A 27,385-nucleotide genomic window follows, 5' to 3' on the forward strand; every position below is an offset into this window, starting at 1 on the left:
ATTATAAACTGTATTCTTCTAATGAATGAAATTCAAAAAACTTTGAGAAAGGATAATAAAAAAAAAAGAAAAAAAAATAAAGAACAGTAACTTTAACTTGGTAGGAATTCGTAAACATTTAGAAATATGAATTAACACGACAAAGTATGACATACAGAAACTGTTATGGTCTTTTGTTATTAAAATCTATCGCCAATGAAAGTGTGATTTTCTAAAAAATTCTCTTACCGTGATAATGTTAATTACTGTCTACCAGTTATAACGTTACATAACACGATCAGTAGTCGCGTGGATCATTAAGGATAAGCTCAGTTGCCTTCTTTATGAGTTCGAGAGATCTTTTCTACGTGTCTGCTTGCTATCTTGCATTTTGTTTCCGTTCTCTTACATCACAAGCAGACGTAGTGGCGCATATTTGCCACAAATGGAATTCATGTGAATTCATACCTATTGTTAGCGTAATCAAGCCAGTAAATAATATCGTCGTTCAAAGCACGTTGCAAATCGAATCGAACGGAATGGAAAAAAAAGAAACATCATTTACGATTTACCAGTTGCATTGGATTCGGTTCCCTGGGAGTTAACATCCGGCTTTATTGTGCCTGGCACGTTTTTCCTATAGAAAAGAACTTTGTTCCGTTGAAACGTGTAGTTCTTGATGGACCTTCGATCTAGAATGGGATTTACTGTAATAGAGGAAAAAAAGAATATGTTACAATATCGGTAATTCATTTTTACGTCATTTGTGGTATGTCCACAATGGAAAAATAGAATTCCTTTCTTCGTGTACATTGGAATTACCCTAAAGTTAAGGCAATCGGTAAACCACGTTACGTTTTGAAATCCCAGAAAGAGTTTCTTCAATGAAACAATAGAAAAGTTCGCAGAATGGTTTACCTGCGTATCATTCTTCTATTATTATATACACACACGCGCGCGCGTACCTTCAATTATTTATATGCAATTATCATCTTCGATAATTGCATCCTTTGAAATGTTGGTAAACTTCGAGAGATAATCTATTTTTTACCGTAGTATATAAGTTTCAGGTGACTATAAATTTTGTCTTAACAGATATTCCATACGTCAACCTTATGTCCGTAGTTAGTACTTTATCGTGATCGATTTTTTTAAAGAGCTAAAAGCACGTACATTATTGAGTGTTTGCGATAAAAAATTTTCATTGGAAACCAATTAATTCGTTGATAAACGAAATTGTTTGATCGATTGTTCATGTAAGTTCTATCATTATCAGTAACCCTATTTTAATATGGATTGCCCTTGATAAATTACGTAACATAATATGACTGATTTTAAACAAATGACCAGACGTCGCCGATCTAATTGAACAAAAACTCTCTGTGTTTTCAAACTGATGATATTATTTTTATAATACTAAACTATATATATTATAATAATATGTATTATATATATTATTATGTATATTATACTTAAATATATTATTATATATTATTCAATTATATGATTGCCTTCAGATTATCTGAATAATGAAAAATTCACATTTTTCGGTTATTAAGTTTGGTTTCTAAATGACTAAATTTCAATTTGATTAAAATAAAATAAAATGGACAAATGAAATTTTAAAGGATATTTCAAATTAAGTTTGGAAAATAATTCTCATATTATCTTACCTGTATATACCTTAATTATATTTTATTATATTTGTATGTATATCGTACTATCGATAATATGAAGAAAGAAAATAAGTATATATTTCAAAGTATCAAATTTTTGTTTCAATAAAAGAATCAATAAAATAATAACAAAACTCCTTTGCTTTCATCTTCGATAACAATGTGAATAAAATTAAATATTAAACTGGCTGAATAACATTTATATTATTAATTACTTTTTGTTTATCAGTCTCTGCAATAAGGAAAAGAAACAAAAATGAAAGTGTTTAATTGTGGAAAAGAATAACTTTAAAAGCGCATTCAAGTGTAATACTGAATAATTTAACTGCTTATGAATACTTATAATGAATGCGCAGTGCAGTTTGTTCGCGTTGCGTAGATTTCATTACAATTACCAGTTCCTGCAATTTTAATTTGCTACCACCGAGGACGTCAAGATTACAACGTCAGCATACATTTCCTTCGAGTTACGGTTACTTTTGTCGTTTTCCATTTAGTTAACTAATACTTGCTCGAATCACGGTAATGTATCTTGAATAATAATATAATGTGTCTTTTTCATTAGTCATTTGCTTCCCTTATGAACATATGAAATAGTACTTACTCGTTTCACGTAATAAAGGAATTATATGAAATGCGTGAAAGACGATTGTAACGTTGTTTAATGTGCTAAATACGTCGATATATCAGTTTTAGAAGAGCAGTTAAACTTAAGGATTCTTGTAAGGACACGAATAATATTGTTCGAAGATTGGTTAGGAACTGCATCGCTGAAACGTGAAGTTCATAGAAATGAAGTGCGTTGACTTGAGAGATAATCATGTGATTTAAAGACTACTTAACTTTTTGCCCGATAGTCGTTCAGAAATTTGTGGACGATACGATTGGTCGATTTATATTAATAATATATGAATGTTACAAAAATATATGAATTAATGACAATTTATCTATCTATCTATTTCCTTGTAGAATCAACAGATACGTACATACTAACACTAAAAAATATTCGAACATTTCCTTATTTCTAAGAAGATAAGTTAGTTTAGGTATAAAATAGGATGGACTGCAATAGTTATATAACAATCATAGCTGTGCATAATAGTATATTATCACTTGATTAAATTTGTGTTTTTAGAGGCAATACGGAGTAATAAAACTGTTATTAAATCTTATAGAATTATTACTTGACGATTATTTGTCTATCCTCCAATTTTTTAATTATAAGATATCTGATATTAATATAAACAGCGATATTTAAATCGGAAATGTATATAATTAGTAATGTATATGTATAATAAGTACAGATAAGTACAGACATATGTATATTATTACCATGTTTATTTTATAGGTAACTTATATTTATAGCCTGATTATTTTGGAAAAAGATAGTAAATGTTGCTTCTAATTTATAATTCATCATCAATTTGAACATTTCGATAAAATTTATATAGATACCTACTGTTATTACAAATTGGCAAAAATGCCCTGATACTTATAAGCCGTGGTGTATATTATACGAAATATAAAATCTTATCAATGGTATATTAAAATTAAATACTTTTAAATACTTTTAAATACCGTTGCTTGAACTAATCACGATATCCTAACTATCAATTTAAAAAGTTTTCTTTATCTTATTTATAGATTGGTACACGAATTCCTTCAATAAGAAGCTCCTTAAATGATAAAATTGCTTTATAATGCCAATTTTACTACTGAATATTAACTTTTGTGAATATGTTTTGTGTTATAATGCTCTACAGCTGTTCAATAAAGGGTAAAATCAAACTACATTAGATTTTATCAGAGATAACTGTCCATGTACTTTTGAATGGTAATGTGAACAGATAAATTCAATGCACGTGACTTTTCGTTATCTATGATCGAACGTGCATTGTTTCAAGTTGACAATTACTTGCATTCCTTATAAATTTTTATAAAACACGTTAATGCCCACCTCCGTTATTCCAGAAGCATTTTCCGCACGCCCCACTATGTTTTCCTTTCTTTCCACCTTCTCTGAATTGCTGATTAAGTTATGTAATCCAGCTTTGGTGCTATACCCGTGTTTCTGAGATCGAGAACCATAGGCAATTTGCTCTTTATACTTTGCGTGTATTTTAATGCAGTAGAATCTTCATTATCCGAACGAATCACGATACACACTATTCGGATAATCGAATAACTTTGAATAAAATTGTAACAATTCCTTTCAGTTCCTATTCTTCTATTGCAATCTTTGCTACAAGGAATCATCCCCAAATTTTACATTAATTGATGTTGCAAGAATTAATTGTTCTTCTAGTTAGTCCTCTGATAACCTAAGTGCTGCTGCAGTTTACTTAAGAGACCAATATTGTTGTAGCAATTTAATCACATCGGTATTAAACTAAATGTTATTATTATTTTAAATTAAATATATTATTTATAATTGCTATATTTAAAATATGATACATTTATTTTTAGAGAGGTGTGAGAGGCCAATACGTGTATTACTGGTTGATATAATACAGAGATTGCAAATATTACCAGATAGATTGTGTTCATTACGTAATTGACAGATTATATTGATAAATTAAATTATTATAACAGATGTACAGATTATTTATAATTGTCATATTTAAAATACGATATGTCAATGCTTATAAAAATATAGGAAGCAGATACTTACTAAATATGGATATAAATTAAATAGCAACTGAAAGACTTCAATTTCTACCAGATAAATTGCATTCATTGTGTAATTAACAAATTGTGTTCTAGATTCGTGTAATGTTGGCGGTGCTAGTCTACTCGTTCGCATCGAATATTCTTGCTCATTAAATCGGAATGATGGAACCGTACAAATGCTGTAGATGAATATTAATGACTGCCATCTGGAGTTAAGAATATTTGGATGATGTCAGGAGCAAGGATAACGGTATGATGTATAAATTATATAATATAATATATGCTAGATTTATTTTAGGAACAGATGCCATAAAATATATTCGCTAAAACACGGGTTCTCATCGGACGAGGTGGCCGAGTGGTTAAGGCGTTGGACTGCTAATCCAATGTGCTCTGCACGCGTGGGTTCGAATCCCATCCTCGTCGATTCGCTTTTTGTTACTTTGCAAAACATTCTAGTTCATAAGGTATGTACAATTGGAGAAAGTTGCTAAAAAAATTGACGACTCTTTAATGTCCGAGAGTCAGAAGTTTGTTGAACTCGATATAAAAAGAAAAGTGCAGCAGTAGAAATTCAGAATGTATATTTAAAATACATTTATATGTAGTATTTATTTAAAATAAAATTTTATTATGTATGTAATACGTTATTATTAAATTGTAATATTGAATACATGAATTTTATTGAAACAAATACAGAATCAGATATTTAATTAAAAAGCAGTTCAGTTCTAAGTAACTACATGGATCATTTGTTTGCTGGTACGTATTTGAAAATTATTTTCTATTATTTACAGCAAAATTCCATGTATCTGAATTTGTCGGGGAACGAAGAATTTATATTTTATATAACTGGAATTCATAAAATAAGAGCTTACCAAATTTTCCCATTATTTACTATTTTTGGTTCATACAATAGGAGCTTGCGTTTAAGCAAGCGAATTCAAGTAGCGAAATTTCAGTTATACAAAGTTTAGTTAACATTAACTGAAATTTTGTTCAAACGAATGGAGTCCAGTTAGATGAAGTTCCATTGTATATGTATTAATTTATTATTATTTTAGAAACAATGATTAATGACTTTTTGTTACACATAACTAAAAAAAATTTAACGACTCTTTAGTGAACCAGAAGTACTAAAAAAAAGGAAGTAAAATTTTATTACTTATGTAACACGTTGTTATCAAATTATGGTATTGGATAAACTAATTTTATTGAAATAGCATATTTGAAAAGCTTAGTTTAGTTTGAAGTCAGTACGTAGATTGTTTGTTTAATAAAATATTTTCCATTATTTATATATATTGCAATTTATTATTACTTTATAGACACTGTTTAATGATTTTTCAATAAGTATAATATATTCATTAAAATCCCTAAAATCCGCTTCTACAAATATTGTAGAGTACGAGTATTGAATTTATAAATGTATGTTTATTACATACATGTTAATTAGCTCAAATGAATTAAGATATATTTATTCGAGAACTACGTAGTATTTACGTATATTTGTGCACATTTTCTCCCTTTCTCTTCAAACATGATATAAAATAATTGATGTACAGTATAATACAAGATATTAAGCACGTATATCTAACCACGAATTTAGCCAAGATTGTATTAAACAAGTTTATGTAATGGAGTAAATTTTTATAATTGACGAACCGGTAAAACCAAATTTATTTGTTTAATTTTTAAATATCCTCTTCGAATAGAGGTATTACCTGTATTACCGTCGATGGCTTCTCGTCGTTACACAATCAATTATGTAACTGAGGAATGTGCTTCATGTTCGATCATGAATTTTTTTGTGGAGTCGTTCCAATGGTGTTCGAATAGACCACCGAGATTTGACGTCAATAGAATTGAAAACAAAGTGGGATAATGAAAAACGTGTGTAAAATGTACACGGTAAATTAGTTTGCTAATGTGTAATTAGCAGAACACCCCCTAGTCGTTTGCATTATTCATTACGTCTTCGTATCGTAAGAAACAATCACATTTAATGGATTTTCCTTAGCGCAAGTGACTGCATTAGGCTTATGTATTACCGGAGTACATAATTGTATATTATAAATTATCATGCGAGCAACGATCTACTTGTTTGATGAAGCATGACACTGGTAGTTCGCAGAAACATATTAAGTAATAAAATCAACTAGTGTATGCCATTTTTCACTAGCAAATAGCGATGTAAGTAGTATTCAATAGTAGAGATGATAAAATATAATTTTTCTCGTTTATTTATACCTATAAATTATGTATTAATTTATTGAGTCATATTTTTTATAGTATTGTCCATTTTACGCTATAAAAAGTTTAAACGCTGAGTCATAGTGTAGTTTGTATAATTTCTTAGTAAGAAGTCCATCAAAGTGAAATTCATTGTTTCCTTAGAACGCAATCACCTTTGATATATTGTAGAATGCAGGCACGTGTACGAGTGAGTAATTGAATGGGTATAAATTCGTCATTTGATAGGAATTAGTTAATTTATGCGATTTTTTAACGTAATAATCTATAAATTATAAATAAGAATATATATATATTGGAAATGAAGTGCCATAAAAAGAATGAATACTTTCATTTCTGCTTAAGGATATCCCATTATTTATTTACTCTATTCAATTATTTATTCAAAATGTCTAATGCATGGGCTCTTTATTCTGAATGAATTTATTTATGTCTGAATTTAATAAATACGTTCTAAATTTTAGAACACGAAATAAGTAATATAATGGTACACCATGCACGGATCATAGTTAATTATTTCAAGGACGAAATGCGTGCCTTCTTGTGCGCTTGTTGAAAAACTTCTCGAGACAATTATTTTGCAAATTGTTGCAAGCAAAGATATCGCATTGATCAAGGCTATTGAATCGATAAACAATAGGAACTGTGATCATTTGTAGCCTCCTGTCAAGATCAGATTTATTTGAGTATTTAGTAGTGATATAATCTTCATACTATGTTTCTGAAGAAGTTGTCAATTACCATTAATTCAAATTTTTTTCTATTTTTAACCTACGTAACGAAAAAAATTTGTTTCTTCTTATCATGGAAAATCGTGTTTTAATCCTTTACGTTATAGGTTTGAAATGATTGAAATATTCAAGAATACTTATAATTATAGACATAATTTATTTTTAATTAATAAGAATAAATATGATACTGTAAGATTAGAATTTTTAATAAATCAACGTTTATCAATACCGAGGTTAACACTTTTTATTTTCTATAACCCGAAAAATTGGTTTTGTAATATGCCGTTTAATATTTAAAATTATAATTTTTAATTTTCAACTTTTCATATTCTAGAATAGATGAATCAATTCTATTATGTGCAATGTTCATGACATTGTGTACATGTTTTGAAATGATAATGGTCTATCAAGAACCGTACTTAATAATTATCATGTTCTGTTTTATCGACGTTACCAGTTTCGTTAGATTACACATTACACATTATTTTCTGTCGAAGCTGTTAGTTTTGATATAGTACTGATATTGATTATGCAAAAATGTCGTACAATAGAGGAAGTATCGACGAAAGAACATCATTGTTGAGTAAGTTTTATCTCTCAAGTTTCAATTTGTCAACAACATTTATATATTGTAAACTACAACTCGCCTTATTTATTGTTTCATGATGATTTTAATGTTTTGTACACAATGAACGTATCTTTTGGATCAGACAAATCTTTAATTATGTGGAACTTCTGTATCATTCTGTTATGATTCGTAGATGCATTCCTATTTATATACAATAGTTTAATAGAGATTTTCATCTAGTTACCAAGTATAATAAATGTTATAATAATATATAACCATTTTTTTAGTTTTAGAATTATACTATCTTTATGTTCTATTATATTTATACTATAATAATAGCAAGTAAGAATCGTGGCAGTCGTGGCCGAGTGGTTAAGGCGTCTGACTAGAAATCAGATTCCCTCTGGGAGCGTAGGTTCGAGTCCTACCGACTGCGGTTGGTAAACACAAAAAATTATATTTTTGTTTTTTCCTTTTCTACTATTTTCTCAATTTCTATGCATTATATGTTCTGAATCAATTATTATCGATATATTTATAAAAAATTTGTGATAAAAAGTAAATGTATATATTTTATAGATCTTTGCTGAATATTTTGATTATAATGTTTTTAATTAAAATTTATGACAATTAAGTATATTAAATTTGTATAGTAACATTTTATACATAATATATTTATTTTGTACATATATATAAAGAACTCTTACACGACACTGCACGTCTTAACACTAAATCCCATACTCATATATGTATGACATAGTTGTATGAAAATATGTAGTAGGTATACTTCGAATAGCTCCAAATCTAATACTGAATTCGCAAGAGTAACAGGTTAAGTAACTGGCCGAAGTTTCGTCTATTTCATATCGATGGATATCGTTCGTAAACATTAGATAAGCTCAGAACGCACCAGGGCACGCAGTAGTGTGTTGCAAGAGGCGAGAATTTTGAAAATTTTGTTTAATTATGCATAACTCGAAAACTAAAGTATCACATATAATATAATATATATAAGACATACAATATGCCTAGTTTAACTGGAAGTGCCTAAATGTCTGGAAAAAAACGATTGGTACGAAAAAATGTTTCAGACAGAAGTTGCGTGGTATTGAGGGGGACATATTCTGTTTTTATCTATTAGATCTCGTGGTGGTCTTGAAAAGTTCTATAAAGATGAGATGAAAATTTTTTAATGGATACTCCACTCTTTGTTACACATTCTTCTAGCTAACATTCAGATGTTTTCAAAACGCAACAAACGTGTGTCTCTTGCATTGTTCGGAATTGAGATGTGAGCTTTCTGATTCGACGGATAAATACACAAAACTATCTGAATTTACTACTAAATGTAGCACGGAACTGACGATTTATTTTGGAAAGTTATGGAACATTGGAAAATTATGACTTGGTGTTCCGACAATGTCATACTAGTAGCGCCACTATCAGAAACATTTTTCTGTGTTACTGCGGTGTACATCGGGTAACGCTAATGCCGGCGGCACATTGAATTTTAAAATTTATATCTCAATAGCGGATGCTGCAAAAGACACGAGTTTGTAGTATTTTAAAAACGTTTGAATGTCGGCTACAAGAATATGTAATAAAAATTGGAGGTATCCATTAAAAAATTTTAATGTCACCTTTACAGGACGTTTCGAGAGCTCAAGGTTGAATAGATAAAAGCACAGTATGTTCCCCGTACCATACATTTTTTGTCTTAAATATTTTTTCGTATCATTCGTACTTTTCCAGATATTTGAGAGTTTCCAGTTAAACCAGACCATGCTATATGTTCATATACCATTTTTTCGCTTAGATTTACCCTCTGACGTATCATATGCATTTATAAATCTACCTGTATACATATGTATTCCAATTTTCTCGTGTCTTTATTTCAATTTTGTATTTAAAAAGTTATCCTTTTTATTAATAACACTTGATGTATTAATTAATTTTAATTAATAATAATAATTTAATAATACGCGTAAACATATTTTTGTAAAATTCATTTATGTGAATGTTTGAAGTATTTCAGTAATATTAATTATATTTAAACTAAATATAATTTATTAGAATAGATAATTTATTTTTGAATATATAGAATATACCCTATTATATTTGCCCATTATAATTTAAAATGACGAGACTATTTGATTATAAAGAAAGGTAGGAGTGAACCATTAAGTTTTGAAAAATTTTGTAAGAACATGTAGAAATTATCTGGGTAATATATAGCAAATTTTGAAGTACATATACATATTCGCGTATGATAACACACAAGACAATCGATATAAAGATAAAGAATTGCAAGGACGGACGTTGCGTTGTCCTTGTTTTTATCGTCTGTCTTGTCCTATTTGAACATTACGTCTAAGTTAATGGTTCATTATTATTGATTAATTAATATCTTTTTAGAAGTTGAATTTAGTTATTTTCGTAGTAGGAATGAATAAATATATCGTTGCTATATATTTCCATAATGGAAATCAATAGTTAATAATTCATCTTAATATTAATAACATAATAATATTAATTGCAATTTACCTAATACCTTAGAAGCTTGAAATTTGAAATTTATGGTATTTTAAAACTAATGTAAAATTGATTAATTATTAAAGTATTAATCTTATTGAGTCAAATATTAAATTTGTAAAATTGTAACATTGATCGAATTCAGTATACAGTATTTCTTATAAATATGATACTAATATACTCTTATCATTATTATTTATATATATAAAATTGACTAATTGACTATAATTGACTATATATATTGACTAATATAATATAAGTATCTTTCATAATATACTTCGCGGAATTTAAATGTACTAAACTATTTGAAAATGTTTTCAATTACTAGTTGCATATTTCATATCTTTTTTGTTTTTTTCATACAATAGAAATATGAGATTAAAATATCTAAAGTCGTGGTAAAGTAATCATTTCAATGCTATTTTTCAACTAAATAAATGTCAATTATTTGTAATATCGTATATAATTAAATGATAGTTACACATTTGGGAAAAGTACCAGCTTTCAATTATAGCCGTTTATTTGTTCTAAACGAAATTATCGTGCCAGAGAAAATGGTTTCTAATTTCAGAATAATAGTATACACAATCAGATATATTATTTGTACTTTGATTTTAAGTGTCATATGCTTCTTATTACATAGTACCATGACTCACATTTTATTGCTGTGTATTCACGGGGAATACAGCACAAGATTATTGTCTTTATCAATTTGATGTTAATTTAACATCTTACGAATTTTACGGTACACACTGTTTTTATTAACACATACCGACTGACTGTTTCTCAACGATAATTGATATTCATTTTTAGTAAAAATTTCATTTGATCGTATTCTTGAAGTTATTCCAGGCATAAAAGTAATAAAATTTGATAAATAATTTAATTCAACATATTAAATAAATATTCTTTATTCAATTAGTTTTTGTTCGAGGATTGTATATCGAAGAAATGTTTTAAATGTCATTCGATAAACATGTCAGATCATGTTTGTTCTTTGTTTTCGGATAGTGCGTTTACGTATTGTACTTTATCCATTGAATAGTATGTACCAATATTGATCGGCCTGTATGGAATTCAATTTATCGACTCTTCGTTGAAATTTTCGTCATAAGCTTCTCTTTGCTAATTTCTAGTCTTTCTATGTCAGGCTGCTGTCGTTATTTGTCACTCAAGCAGAATAGATTTCTGACAAAAATACATCTTTTAATTTCATGGAATTATTATATTGAAATACATTTTTTTCAATTCTATGATAATTTGACGTTTTTATCATTTTTGCATTATCATTGAGGTTGAAGTAAAATTTACACTTGGATGAAATAAATCTCTCCTGACGTTCAAAATCCATTGATAGAAAATATATTTATTATCGATTAATAAATTGCCACATACATCTGTATACTTATAGTATCTATGTGGCTGTAATCGATATCATTCCGTCACACGCTACTTCAAGCAAATCGTGTTTGTCTCATAGTTCTTGATAGATTCGGCTTTTTATGGATCGGATGTTAAAAGGATCCTTAATAATTACGCAAACATCGACTATCCTTCTCGAATTTTCATATTTATAATTTTCTTTTTCTTACTAACATTTGAAACGTCGATATATAGAAATAATAATTATACGTTTTTATGTTGTTCAAAGCTCTATATCCGAATATATATTTGTTCCTTTTGGAAAAAATATATATTAAATAGTACTGCACTTTGAAATATTATATATAGGACTAGCATTTCCTATATTATGATACTACAGTAGTATATTCGCTATATTTAGTACAGTATGGTATTCTATAATATCTTCTGTATATTATAGTATAGTAATATTTCGTAGTATATTAAATATCATTATACAAATTCTCTAAAAAATTCATCGTTAAAAAATTCTCTATTGAAGCATGAATATGTAATTCTACATGTAAGTATAAATAAAATAAAATTTCGACATCGTTCTGTTTCCTTTTTTTTTTAAGGATTTGTCTTTCAAAATCTTTACACTTTATTAAATCGTGTGCTTAACTGTGATTCAAAAGCGGATCAGGGATTTTTCGTACTGAAATGCAATTTTATTGTTGTTATTAATCATGTGATCTGTTATCAAATGGAATTAGCGGGCTCGCCCGATAAAACGTTTCATCCAGACCAGTGTATCTCGGCGAATAAAGAAAGTCCCTCTATGCAGTGTCAATATATCGTGTCGTTAGCTCGAACCGTTGTTATCTACAGAGCTGGGTGGTAATCACACGGCTAAACGTGCTATCTGAATGTTCATCTTACCGCTGAAATTTATGTTTCAGTGTCTTGACTGTTACGATTTTAATTATAACTGTACTATCTATTAAGCGTGCCACCGTGAAAAGCGTGGACGAATAGTGAGAAAGAATACGCCGGTGATATCCTGTGAATCTTACTTTTTACTTTGCCGAAGATCGTATTTGATTTTGATCAATTTACGACATCGATATAGGATTGCTTTATCGATTAAGAGAAGATTGTGGTGCATTTAAATAATGGTGCTATGTAGGTACACATATAAAAACAATATAAGAGATAAATGAATATACAAATTTTCAAGTCCGGTCGTTTATCGAAATATTTAATAGAAATATGCGAGCGATAATTTAAATGATTCGAAATAAAATATGATATACAGTATGCTTCCGTTATTTGAAAAAGTCTATTGCTTATGGTTTGATCTTTGATAGATCCTATACGTAATGTATTTTATTTCCTTTTGTGACATTCACGATATCTGATTTCTGAAAGTATAGTAATACAGATGAAGTTGTTTATTAATACTTTAAGATTTTTTGAACGATTATATGTGACATATATATGGTAAGTGTGTACTCGTAGGAAACAGTAGCTGCTCCTGCAAACGTATTAATTAAAATAATAATTTAATTCTTATTTAAATTTATTAATTCTTAATTAGCAATTCTCATTCAATTTCTGTACATTTCATTTCTATAAGAATATTTTAGTTTCATCATTATCGAGAAATACTTTTATGAAAAAGATTCTTAAGTAAAATAAATATATATATCAAGTTTTTAAATGCATGATTTATTATTATTTATTAAATATATTTTTATAAATTGCTTCGTTAATATTTTGTTAATATACCGACGTATTAAATTTCTCTAGCTTTTACGTACGTACATTTAACAAGAAAAATGTGCATGTTATTTTAGCTTCAGGAGGATTATTCAAAAGTTTATGCGTTATTTGAAAAATGGGATACGAGTTGTATACAAACATAAAAGTTGAAAATATAGCTTAGAATATTTTATCCGCTTCAATTTGATATATGTACAACGCAAACACAATTTATGTTATAGCGTTATCTCGGATTGCAAATATTGAATTCTTCAGGAAAGTGGACGTAGCTGATATTTCAAGACATTTTTTTGAAAAATATACAATGACCTAAATTACGCAATATTTAAATTCAGTAATAATCCTTGAAACGATGCAGAAGATTTCAACCCTTTTTAACAAGAAATACAAAAACAAAAACACATCTTACACATATTTTGCATGTTTTGTATCTCCAATCAATAGTTCGTACAATTATATCATTAATTCGTAATTTATACAAATTTGTCGTTTTCATTATCTTCAAATTTTGTTTCGACATTTCTTAAATCTGAAAATTTTTCGAAGAAATCCTTGAAATTTCTCATTTTTAGAAATAATCTTCACGAAGATACTTTCAAATTATTTTTAAGCTTATTTTGTCATTACATCGAAAAGAACAGATTTCTAAAATAATGTTGTACTTAGATCAACGTAAAATGATATAGTGCTTTTATAACATAATTATTTAGTTAAATTAAATAATTATCTAATACGTAAGTAGGTAGTATACGAGACATATTTCCTGTTTCATACGGCATAACGTTATATGTATTTACCGGTAATGTTTTATTATGAAAGTAATTTCGTAAAAATATGCTGACATCATGAAAATATTAACGGTGTATGCAAAGATTGCAGTCAATGTAACGAACATGTTGTAATGCCTTGCTATTCAAGGACTTAATTTCCGTTCTCTCGATTTTTCATCCGGTGTTTATTGTGTAAGATCAGAGTCTTGTTTCATTCGTCTTGATTTCGTCTTGAAACAACAAGCTTCCTTTACGTAAAATTTCTACGTGAAATATTGATTTATAACAACAGTTCGTTGCTCTCTGTAAAGTGAAGTTTACCCTAAAATAATTAGTGAAAGATGTCGGATGTGGTGTATATTGCCGTTTCGACGAGTAAGAATGTTTCAAAATATAATGCATGTCTATATACTTTAAGGATTCGAATAAAAAGCTCTTTGTACTTTGAAATTGATACTTTGAATCAGGAAACTTGGAGACATTTTATCCTGGCTGATTTAACACGAACACGTACATACTTTCAATTTTTCAAATTACTATGACGTTACTATGATTACGTAGATGAATTAGAGATAAAAGTTTCCAACGCTGTACTGTTGTATTATATTTAAACATTATAGTAGCAGTAGTTTTTTACTAGGAAATTATTAGATATAACTTTTTACTAAAATTCATGTCGAAATTATCAAATACGAATGAACTAATATAAGTATAAATATTTCAATATAAATATTATTTCCAAGAATAATTTTTCGAGAAGCTACGCTCGATTATTTTTGCAACCTATTTTGTCACGATATTAAAAATATAGATATTAAGATAATATTAATATTAAGATAAATAAATATCAGGACTATCGTTAAATAAGATAGTTTACCGACGAGTAATTCGAAAATTCTCTTACAATACGATATATTGTATAATTTAATCACCTGATATCGAATTACCCGTTGTATTCATTTTTCATTAAACAAAATTACGTAATATGTGTATGAAACATCAGATTTATTCTGATAATATCCTCCTCGTATGAGTAAAAGTTAAGAGCTCAAAGCAGAGTTTTATTAATCTCAATATACATATTTTTAACCGAGCGATTTAACCGAGAGATAGAGAGAGAGAGAGAGAGAGAGAGAGAGAGAGAGGAGATACTGTGGTCCGGACATTATTTTCGCGGATAAATTAATGTTCATCAGTGCATTATCAATTTATTCGCTGATATACGTGTCCGCTATCGCTCAACATAGAATAGTATTTGTCAACGTACGATTGTTTATTCCAGAATTTTTAGTAAATTATCGAAGACGATGGATTTGTTTAAAACGCGATATTCAATACAATGTTTCATTGATTGAAAAACGTTGTTGGTCGTGATTACAACGGTTGCTTGGTGAGATAGACGAATTCTCGTTCATCTAGCAATCATATCGTATAAACTGTGAAACTTGGGAAATTTCAGGTAGGAACGTGACTTCCAGATTCGATTTGAAGCAGCTTCTTCTACGAAGGATACCGATCCTGGCATGGCTGCCTCGATATAGTTTGTCGAAACTTCTGCACGATGTTTTGGCAGGATTGACCGTTGGTTTGACTGCTATACCACAGGGTATAGCTTACGCAATTGTGGCCGGACTTCCAGCTCAGGTGTGTACATTTGTTCGATAGTGTTGGACTTTCTTCTTGTTGAATTTAAAATAAAGTTTCGGAGAACACAGACGCGAGATAGATCTCCATCGTTGAAACGTAACTAGCAATTCTTTTACGTTACGCTCTGTCATTTTGTTTTTCATCGATTTTTTTTTCATTGCAGGTATTTAAATAGAATGTTTCCATGTTTTTCATTCAGATCGATCCATTCGTCGAAAGTATTTAAACGAATCTGTTGGTCTGAAATTAAACGAGTCGCGTTTTTAAAAGAAGCGTTACGGTGCGAAGAAGCGCGAAAAAAGTAAAATGTAGAATAATCTTATAATTTTATTATATAATCGTACATTTGATAGCGATAGTCGTTACTTATTTGAGATTTATTGAACATCGAAAAATGGTTTATCCTAACGTTAGAGGTGCTTCGATTTCTTCAAAATTTCATAAAGAACGTAGAATCTAAGCGGACGTAATAGCGATGGAAAAAATGTTAAGCAAATCACTGGAATTCCTTTTTATAGTACGTAATGTTAACACTTTGATTGCCACGTTGCTCATATATGACCGGCCACGGTTTCTCTTGCGAGGCCACAGTGGTCATTGGTGACCGAAGCGCTTGAACTTTTTACAATCGTAAAAATTGTATGAAAATTGACAATTAGGGCATTTTCAATATAACCGATAAATAGAAGATACTTTGAAACAAAAAGTACCCCATTGAACAATTAAACATTTTTATTAGAACATCGATAAAAAAAATGAGAATAAATCCTGCATCTAACGGTGCACTGTGTTTGCATCGATATCTTTGAGGGGTAATCTACGAATATTATTATAAACATAGCTTAAAAAATAATCGTAAATGCTGCTTTATAATCATATATATAATTGAAGTTAGAAGTGTGCACATACCTTAATATTATATATAGAACGAGCAAATACTGTTTAATAATATCTTCTACACGGTTCAACGATATATTCTGGACGTTTTGTTTACCACGAAATAACGAATGCGAATGATTTGTTGAAATAAACGGAGCCTTGTTATAATATGTCGCCACTGTGGTCACCCGTGACCATCAATAGGATAAACGGTCCATTGGGGTAGAATGTTGTCTTACATCAATTTATTATTATTTTGCCATTATATGCTTTGAATAATAAAAATACTTCCGTGGCGTCATGAGCGAAACGTGTGATTTCGGCGTGGCAGCCAACGTGTTAAGAAACAAAATTTCATATAAATTGATTGAAAGAAAAGAGTGTAAATGAAGAATATTAAGGCAAAGTTGATCCTTAATGAGCTAAAAATCTATGAGCTAAAATTCACACACTTCACATTTACACGTTAGGATAATTAGTAAAAGTATTACTATTAGTGGTAGATGCACAGTCGAAGGAAGTAGGTTTTTAGGTGACTTTTTACGCGAATAGATCATTTGAAATATTCTTTCGAATCTTTTACACGGTTTCACGAGCAATAAAATCCTTCCTAATCGTTGCATGAATTTTAAACGCCGTTATTTTAATTATTCCGAGCGTTCCTGTTAATATATACAAAACAATAAAAATGCATTTATTCGCGTTGCTCGTCGCTTTCGTTACTATTTTATATTATTAAATACCGATTCGAGCGAAACAATATCGTTTGGTTTGTTGAAAAATGCTTTTTGTTAATCAACTCGTTTCCATAAAAAAGAGAAACGGTGTTCGTTTCACAGCGCGAGAAAATCAAGGTAAACGTATTGATTATCCAATATAAACGAATCTTTCACGAATCGAAGCTAAGCTATTGTTCAAATTGCAAATTTTACATTTTGAATAAAATGAAAATGAAAGAGGAAAGAGACGGAACGTATGGATAAAACATAAAAGGAAGACTGTAGCGTGACGTTTAGTTTACCTTGCGAATGTAATCGCGTGTTGTTGTTTCTCGACGATCGGAAAAAAATATTGATAAAAACGAACAGTTCGATGGAATGGTAGCCGGAAAGGCGGTTCTCGTTAGATAAACTTTTGAAAACTTCAGTACGGCCTCTACAGCAGTTTCATGGGATGCTTGGTTTACTTGGTGTTCGGTAGCTGCAAGGACATCACTGTGGGTCCTACGGCAATAATGGCATTACTGTCGCAAAATCATGTTATAAGACTGGGAGATGATATCGCGGTAAGTGCAGCTTCGCGTTTCTCATAAGACTAAGCTATCTCTATTTTCGAATCGGAAATTTCTGCGAGAAAATCAAACGCGCTTGATAATAAAAAAATAAAAAACTTTAGAAGCAAACTTTGTAAGCAACTTTAATATTCCTCTTTTCAAGTACATACGTTTTGTTTTTGAGAACTTTTATGAAATAACGCGATAAACAAATTTATCGCTATTCAAAGGATAAGAGTCGTATCGTTCAGATATTGGCTACCTTGTTATTTAAACTCTACAAGCGAGTAAAATAGTTGTCTTTTCATTTAAATAGATATTTATTTAAATAGATAGCTTCTTTACTTGCAATATTTTGTGATTATGTATTTTCTAATTGAGCGGTATTTATCAACAGTATGTACAAATAATGTGAAAAAAGGGATCGTATTTAAAATATGAAACAAAGTTCTGAGAAAGAATGATATAGTAAATTCGAAGTGAAGGATAGTGTACGAGATAGCTGATATATTTGAGACGGAAATAGCGACTTTTTAAGAAATTGTAGGTGCTACTGGGTTACAAAGTTTTTCCTCGTCCGTTTTGCTCGCCAGACCTTTCTCTTTTAGATTGCTATCTACAATATTTAGAAGTCTGGCTAACTTTCTTAAAGAAAAGCGCCTGATTAACCAGGAAAGAGCGGAAATTCCATTTGAAAGAAGCTCGTCAAATTCGTACAAGGCCAGTTTCTCGCGTCGTAGATTACAATCTCGTTGTTTCATAAAGCTTTCGATGTACCTTTCTAAACATTTCGCGGAGTACATAAAACTATCGCATGCAAAATTTCATAACTTATCCAAATCTAAGAACGTATATGTACATATATTACTAAAAACTTGGTTGATCGTATCTGATTTATATTACAAAGTAAATGGATAAATTGTTAAATGGAATCTAAAGTAAATGCGATTATTTGCTGAAATTGCAACGAGCGAATCTTTTACTTTCTCAGGTGCTTCTATGTTTCCTGACAGGCTGCGTGATTACGTTTATGGGATTGTTCCGCTTGGGATTTCTTGTGCAGTTTGTTAGCATGCCAGTGATCTCTGGATTTACTAACGCAGCTGCAATAATAATTGGAACATCTCAGTTGGGCACGTTGCTTGGTTTGAGTGGCAGAAGCGATTCCTTTATCGATGCAGTTACCAAAGTTGTCAATCACGTAAATGAAGTTACTTTCTGGGACCCGATATTAGGAGTCTGTTCGATGATCTTACTCGTTTGTCTTAAAGTAAGATTATTTTTTTTCATTATTTTAATATATGCTTTTAATATATTATATACATATATGTATGAATTCATGATTCAGTAGTATATGGACGGAGGTAGCTGAAAGACACGAAAATATTTTTAGCGTAAATTCCACTTTAATGCGCGTTTTAATTTTTAGAGATTTTAATTCCGCGAATATTTTGATTATGAAATATTCTCCATAAAGTAACCACGTTAAACATAAATTTAGTACTTTTAATTATTGGAATTTATCTATTTACGATTTGGTTGATATTCGTTGATCAGCGATTGATGAAAATTATACTTCGTCTATTTTTTTAAATTATATTTCCATCGAAAAGCAATAAAATCACGAAAAACATAATTATAGAAACTTCGGAAACGAAAATGATTCACCGCAGAACATATTTAATACTAATCGTTGAAAGTTCGTGGAACGAGAACGTGATATTTGAAATCATTAACGATGTTGTATTAAAAATATCCTGTAAAAATGAATTATATTTAGGAACTGAACTTCACTCTCTTAAATGACACGTTTGCTTAACTATCGCGAAACAGAAATTACCTGCAAAGAAAAGCGGCACGGCGTTGCAAAAATTCATGTGGGTAACATCGTTGGCGAGGAACGCTGTAGTCGTCATTGTTGGAATAATATTAAGCTATTCGTTATACTCTTACGGTATTAAACCCTTTAAAATTACTGGACATATAACGGAAGGTTTACCGCCGTTCTCTCCGCCACCATTTTCTCTTGTGAAAGGAAACCATACGTATAACTTTGAGGAGTTAATTGGCGAACTCGGAAGCACTGTCATTTCAGTCCCGCTGATTGCCATTTTGGAGAGCATTGCCATTGCTAAAGCTTTTGGTACGTTCAGAGTTAAATGAAAATATTAATTTAATAATTTCTTATATACATTTTTTATCTATATAAATTACTGAATATATAAATACGATTGTTTATCATTATTATTTTCTTTGTTTAATCCTCGTTTCATTCATCGTATCTTAACGCAGAAAAAAGAATTTCTCAACTGTATTTATATTTAAAGATTACAAATAACTCGGCAGCAACGTTAAAACATTAAATTAAAATTCAAACGAAATGGAAGTTAAATTAAGAGGAAACAAAGCTGGTACTTTCAAAGGTCCGAAGTTGCTACGTTAAATTATATCGTTTCAACTTCGCATGGAAGTTTCAGTAACGAGTATTTGAAAACAAAATTAATTATAATATCCCTTTGTGCGTATTATAACGTAACGCAACAGCAGATACATCAAATATATTCAATAATTTAATATAAATAAAAAATGCCTCCTTCGCTACTGGTTTATCTTACTTGTACGTATATCAGAATCACTGACTTCGCATTGCTAATTATATTTCATAATTTCACGTTTAATATTTTCATCTTTCACAATTATCGTTACCAATGATTTTTCTCGATACCGCGATATCTGTTTCGCGTATTTAATACTTTGATTGCCACGCCGAAATCACACGTTTCGCTCAGCAAGCCACTAGAGTATTTTTATTATTCAAAGCATATAATGGCAAAATAATAATAAATTGTTGATGTAAGACAACATTCTACCCCAATGGACCGTTTATCTTATTGGTGGTCACGGGTGATCACAGTGGCGACATATTATAACAAGGCTTCGTCTATTTCAACAAACCATTCGCATTCGTTATTTCGTGGTAAACAAAACGTCCAGAATATATCGTTGAACCGTGTAGAAGATATTATTAAACAACATTTGCTCGTTCTATATATAATATTAAGGTATGTGCACACTTCTAACTTCAATTATATATATGATTATAAAGCAGCATTTACGATTACTTTCTAAGCTGTGTTTATAATAATATTCGTAGATTACCCCTCAAAGATATGGATGCAAGCACAGTGCACCGTTAGATGCAAGATTTATTCTCATTTTTTTTATCGATGTTCTAATAAAAATGTTTAATTGTTCAATGGGGTACTTTTCGTTTCAAAGTATCTTCTATTTATCGGTTATATTGAAAATGCCCTAACTGTCAATTTTCATACAATTTTTACAATTGTAAAAAGTTCAAGCGCTCCGGTCATCAATGACCACCGTGGCAGTCAAAGTATTAAATGCCCCTTACGTGTAACAAAATGATTATATTTTGATATTACGAACGATCCTTGATTTCTACGATTATATTTATTCGAAATTGTATTGCAACTAGTAGAAACGTTTTAATCATTGGAAACCCTAATTTCTAATATTTCTAAATAAATAAAAAAATCCTATATTAGTTTGTATGGTAAAATCTGTGTCTTGTAGCCAAAGGGAAGACCGTTGATGCTAATCAAGAGATGCTGGCTTTGGGACTGTGCAACCTTTTCGGCAGCTTTTCTCGATCAATGCCAACCACAGGAAGCTTCACAAGGACCGCCGTAAACAACGCTTCGGGTGTAAAAACACCGATGGGCGGTGTAATTACTGGATGCCTGGTGCTTTTAGCGTGCGGCCTTCTGACCTCGACTTTCCAATTCATCCCGAAGGCAACACTCGCTGCAGTCATTATAGTCGCCATGTACTACATGCTTGAACTTCATATTTTCACCGTACTTTGGAGAACGAAAAGTAAAGATCCGATTAAGAGGAAAAAAATTACGTTCAACGCATCGTACCCGGCTTCGTCTCAGCTTTTTACCCCTAAGAGATTGAAAAGTCTTTCAAAAGTCTCTCTATGCGTATACTCTGACGGAAAAATATTAGACGCAATATTCTTTCGTTTATTTAGCCCTTCAATGTGAAAGTAACCGAGACACGTCTCGTGATGAATTTATTTCTTAAAAAGAATATGCTCGTTAACAGGGTCACTGTTAAGCTTCGCTAAAGCTTAGCGTTGCATAAAAGTCGTTGAAAGTATCGAACAAGGTTTTGCAGTTAGTTATCCAATATTAGAACTATCAAGCCAGCCAGTACATTGGTACTGGGTTTCTTGTCCTTGTAATTACTAAACGAACGAATGTTTTTAATAACAATATCGATGTTTATTTTTATCACAAACACGATGACATATACTTATGTATTTTCGTCATACTGTTTTAATTTTGTTTGGTAAAACGAAGATTGGTAGTTCTAATGTTAAGAAGTTTAACAACAGCCTTGTAAGATACGTTGATATGCATCAACTATACAAAACTGGGATTAAGGAAACGTTTGATACATTTTGATAGTTTACGATGATATTACGTGATAGAGTAATAAGTTACGATCGAAGACTGCGGTATAATTAAAAATTTTACAAATTGAAAGGATTTGAACTTTCGATAATTAATTTAAACACGAAGATCACGGGATAAAAACATGACAAATACATTTTTCTCGATATTCCAATTTTAATGTCGTTTCACGATTAAACCAGCTGAATCCTGATACGATATAATCGAAGACCACAGGACGAGAACGTGAGCGATCTTAAGATTGAATATTCGATTGTATCAACATTAATCATCTCTACGCTATCAAAATTGTCCCTGTGTTTGGTTGTGGGTTGTGATCGGTTCATAGATTTATCACCTATTTCTGAGAGACATAGTTTGAAACCTAACATGAAAAGAAAAAAGAAACGCTCTTCATATTATTTAAACAGGATTATTATTCATCTTGATCTTCAAAGTTCACACGGTAAAACACGATAAATCCATTTCTATTTATTTTTTACTTTCTACGTTAATTTGTTATATAGTAATATAAAATATGAAAATCGTTAATTTTCATGTTTCAACATTGTCGAGCGTAGCAAAGTTAATTACGACAACGCTATTTATCATATTATTTGTTAACTCAAATGGAACATTTTAACGCAATATAGTTTAACGAAGGTTGCCACTTTAGCTTAAAGATTACACCTCCGAAATAAGCGATAAATATATTTATAAACATCGGAAAAATACCATGAGCATAATAAATATTAATCGTTGAAAGGTTCAAGGAACAGAATATACGCGCACTTAATCTCAAACAACTTTAATACACGAAGATAGTGGACAGCATAGCGAATTTAAAAATTGCCTTGCTACAAAAAGAGAAAAATATGATTTATCGTATTTTCCCTGTGATCTTCGATTCATTATATAATTTATTTTCACGCGCCAACTGGCAACATCTGCCATGTAGAATGCCATTTTACGATATCATCGGTTCTCCTGTCTAGTCCCAATGATAGTTCACTTGCCTCACGGGAATTCTATTCATACGACAATCGGCTGTGTCGTAGGACCGTAGTAATTTAGCGTTTGTCTCTACTCGTAGAGACCGATTTGATACCTTTGACGGTGACTTTGTTGAGCTGCTTGGCAATTGGTCCAGAATACGGCATGATTGCCGGGATCGCGGTAAATCTAATTCTCCTGCTCTATTTCGCGGCCAGACCTGGATTATTGATCGAGGAGCGTGTTGTCGATGGGCTGACGATTCTGTTTGTATCGCCGAAACAATCGTTGAGCTACCCAGCTGCGGAATATCTTCGTGAACGGGTGATGTCGTGGTGAGTAAAGTCACCATAATCGCGTTTCTCTGGTTTTGTAATTGGATCATAAATCGGCGGTTTCGCGAGCCTTCTGTCAGACCGTTCGTTTTATTTACCTCGAGTAACTTGACATTATTGTTCTTTAGGTGTGATGCCAGAGTAGGAACTATTCCCGTGGTAGTGGAAGGTCGTCACGTGCTTAGAATCGATGCAACCGTCGCCAAGAACCTCGCTTTGCTGCTGGCCGACTTGGAAACCAGGGACCAGAAGCTGGTGTTCTGGAATTGGTGCGAGGAAGCCAAGAGAACTTTGATAAGCTACGACGCTTCTCTCACGATGTCCTTCAGAAGTTCCGGCAGCATAGCTCAAATATTTTCAGGTAGAATCGCGTCACCTCATGTTCCACGCGAGTGAAATTTTGAATCTAACGAATTCACGGGACACTTGCCTCTGAAATCTTCCTAAGCTTCGTTTAACGAGAGCTGCTCTTCTCTTTTCAACCTGTTCGCGTTTAACGAAGCCTCGCGAAACGCTGAACGTATTTTATTTAACGATGGAACACGCCTCGGCTAAGATTAGTTCTTCGTGCAACTTCAGTCGCCTTCAATTTGCCTTTCGATGCACCAACATCTATTGAAATTCCACGAACCGCGCCGAAAGTGTCATTTCAAACAGCATCTCGACCAATCGTTTTATGAAAAGATGATCAAGAGATCGTGCTTCTCGTTATTCGATGAAAAATCCGATGGAATAAAGGCGCCACGTTTTTATATGTATGTAAAAAGAGGAAACGTATTTAATCATTCGTATGAAGAAATAATTTTCTTTATCGCGAAACATTTGTACAGAATTTGGCTTGACCGAACGCGTTATTTAAATATTTTTAATTGTTTTCTGTAAAATATTCGATTGCGATGACGAATTAAATGGTGTTAGATCCAAGTATCCATACATAGTTATATCGTAATATTTACAGTACTGTAAAATTGACTTGTTTTCTTTTTCTATTTAACGATAGAGATAGAATATGAGAGAGGTATTTAATCTGACATTGGCTTACGAAAGAAGACGAATAAGTCTGATAACGTTTGCTTTAAGAAAATTACCTGCACATATATTAAAATTAATTTCGCAAATGGTTACTTAATTATTCCGTGGAAAAATAGTGAAAATTTCTGCCACATTTCGTAAAATCATAATTTTAACCATTATTTTAAACGCTACGTTTATTTCAAGATAATACACGTTTTTTATTCTTATCTTCCTAATTTATCTAATTTTACGTTTCAGACGGGAAAACACGAACTATAATCATGTTTTTCCAATTTACAACTAGATATAATCTTTTTCAATTTTCCTTCAATTATTGTGAAATAATCGTGATCGCGTGTTGTTTTGCGCTCAACCACGATAACGATAGATTTTTTAATCCTTAACTATCATGTGTGAAAGTTTTCCGTAGTGTATATTTAAAAAATTGAACAATTAATACAGTTGAATGTGTCGAATTAAATGTTTTACTATTATTCGATATTAGATGAAGAGTAGAAAATTATTGTTTGCAGCGGATGCAAACGATAACGTTGCGGTAATATTATTACAGGATGGTAATATTAAAATAAAATTATTCATAAAGGGTACAGTTTCACTTATAATAGCTTTTAAGTATTAACGTTGAATCGTGTAAATATAGGATTCAGTATTGAAAGTATCGAAGGATTTCGATTCGTTTCACCTATAAATAACGTTTGCGTAACCGCGCGATGCCGATTGACGGAAATGCTTTGCTCGGAAAATGAAACTTTATTCGAATGTTTCCATGAATAATCAGCAGAAGGTTTCATACGAGAAATTTTCATCGTGACTATATGATTCTGATGGAGAATTGCGAGCATTTACATATGGTTCTACTATTTTGTATGTACATGTAAAATTAATCTTTCCAGATGTGCATGAGAGTATCGGTTGAATTGAATCAAACGATGATGTCCAATTTTATTTGTTATTCGGTATGAATTATCGCTCATATATTTGAGAACTTTAGCCGTTTTATAACAGAAATATATGTCAACATGTTCAGATTAATAATAAATTAACAATTTGAAGCAACACTTATTATGTTTCTTATGGAGTTATCAGTCTGGAAATCCAAATTACCTGTTAAACATAGCAAAAATATATATTATTATTTATTACTCTAATAGATTTTATTATATACTACTTCATGTATTTACCATTTAAATACTGCAACTAGTTATATTAACATCAGAAGATATTCTCTTACAGTTTGGAAATCCCATTTTTATTTATTCCATAACGTAAAAATTCAAGAAACTGGAGATTAAGAATTTGTCAAGTAACGAAACAGTTCTACGATATTGGACAATTACAAACATCAGTTTTATTATTGCATATTGGTTTTTGAAAATTAATTTTATCGCAAATTTTAATCACAATATTTTATTATACATAGGTAAATGTATGTATGGTGATTATACAGAACAAAATCATTGCAATTCGATTTATTCGTAATTTTGTGATTAAAATACATTTTGTCAAAACTAAACAAATGTTCGGATACTTTTGAGTGGTAACGTATGCGTTACATTTGAGATTATGTTTGAGTAGCTTCTTTCAGAAATTTAACATTATCAATTAGTAATTCGTGTAATCTTTATATGATGATGCTTACAAATTCGCTTCTAATTTACAAAAAAGTTTAAACAGAAAGATCTGGAATATCAAATTGTAACTATCTCTGCATAATTATTATTCATATTTTTAATTTGGTATTACATTGGAATATAATTCTATTCTGTAGCTTTGACGCGAATCTTTTAAATAGTAATCACATTTCTCAGTTTAGTGCAGCATAATTGAAACAAAATGATAATGTACCTGCAATAGAAATATAATAGTATTTTTATTATGAAATATTTCTATAATTTTACATATACTTTTTATACTCAAGGCCACCTGAAATTCAATACTATTACAGATCGTTGGATTTGCCTTGATCTTACGTATCATATCGTAATGGCAAAAATACGTAGATCCATTTTAAAAATCTGCGGTGACCTTGAAATCTCAAGAAAAATGACCTTCAGGAAATTTTTTACCCGTCATCACGTAAGTCCCTTCGAAATAAATGTTCTTCTTTTCTGACATTTTTGCGAGATATAATCAGATGTTCGAGTTAGGTGGGACATCCTGTACATTACTCTAATACATTTAAGTGTAACGACACGAACATGCATTATTTTCACACTGCTTGTGCAACAAAAATATCAAGATTATCTACTGTGTACGTACAATAGTTAAATTAAGCTATTATTTAACATTATACTTCTTTGTTTCATTATATCATTTATCAAAATCCAGTTTATTGCATATATGCACAAATACATAAATACGAAGCATTAAAATTGCGTATTGTTTTAAACCTGATTGTTTAAATTATTGCAATAATTTTTCACCTTCATGCCATGTT

The 27,385-nt window shown here is 30.6% G+C and overlaps 1 protein-coding gene and 2 non-coding genes across 4 annotated transcripts; all 3 read left to right on the forward strand.

Moving 5' to 3' along the window:
- Positions 1–4,669: 4,669 nt before the first annotated feature.
- On the forward strand, positions 4,670–4,751 carry TRNAS-GCU. The gene has a single exon. It is a non-coding gene; the product is annotated as a tRNA-Ser (tRNA).
- A 3,012-nt stretch (positions 4,752–7,763) lies between these two features.
- Positions 7,764–26,006, forward strand: LOC100646107 (sodium-independent sulfate anion transporter). 2 transcript variants are annotated; one of them, XM_003396370.4, is made up of 8 exons: positions 7,764–7,892; positions 15,765–15,949; positions 17,979–18,116; positions 19,096–19,374; positions 19,938–20,247; positions 21,699–22,001; positions 23,679–23,913; positions 24,042–26,006. In XM_003396370.4, the coding sequence occupies exons 1-8, from the start codon at positions 7,847–7,849 to the stop codon at positions 24,307–24,309; spliced, it is 1,764 nt and encodes a 587-aa protein (XP_003396418.1). In that variant the 5' UTR covers positions 7,764–7,846; the 3' UTR covers positions 24,310–26,006. The 2 variants fall into 2 exon arrangements, with proteins under 2 accessions (XP_003396418.1, XP_048262968.1); XM_048407011.1 differs by lacking the exon at positions 7,764–7,892 and having other exon boundaries at positions 15,839–15,949; positions 18,032–18,116.
- Positions 8,232–8,313, forward strand: TRNAS-AGA. The gene has a single exon. It is a non-coding gene; the product is annotated as a tRNA-Ser (tRNA).
- Positions 26,007–27,385: the final 1,379 nt, after the last annotated feature.

The sequence above is a fragment of the Bombus terrestris genome, chromosome 7, assembly GCF_910591885.1.
Source record: "Bombus terrestris chromosome 7, iyBomTerr1.2, whole genome shotgun sequence".
NCBI classification, from domain to species: domain Eukaryota; kingdom Metazoa; phylum Arthropoda; class Insecta; order Hymenoptera; family Apidae; genus Bombus; species Bombus terrestris.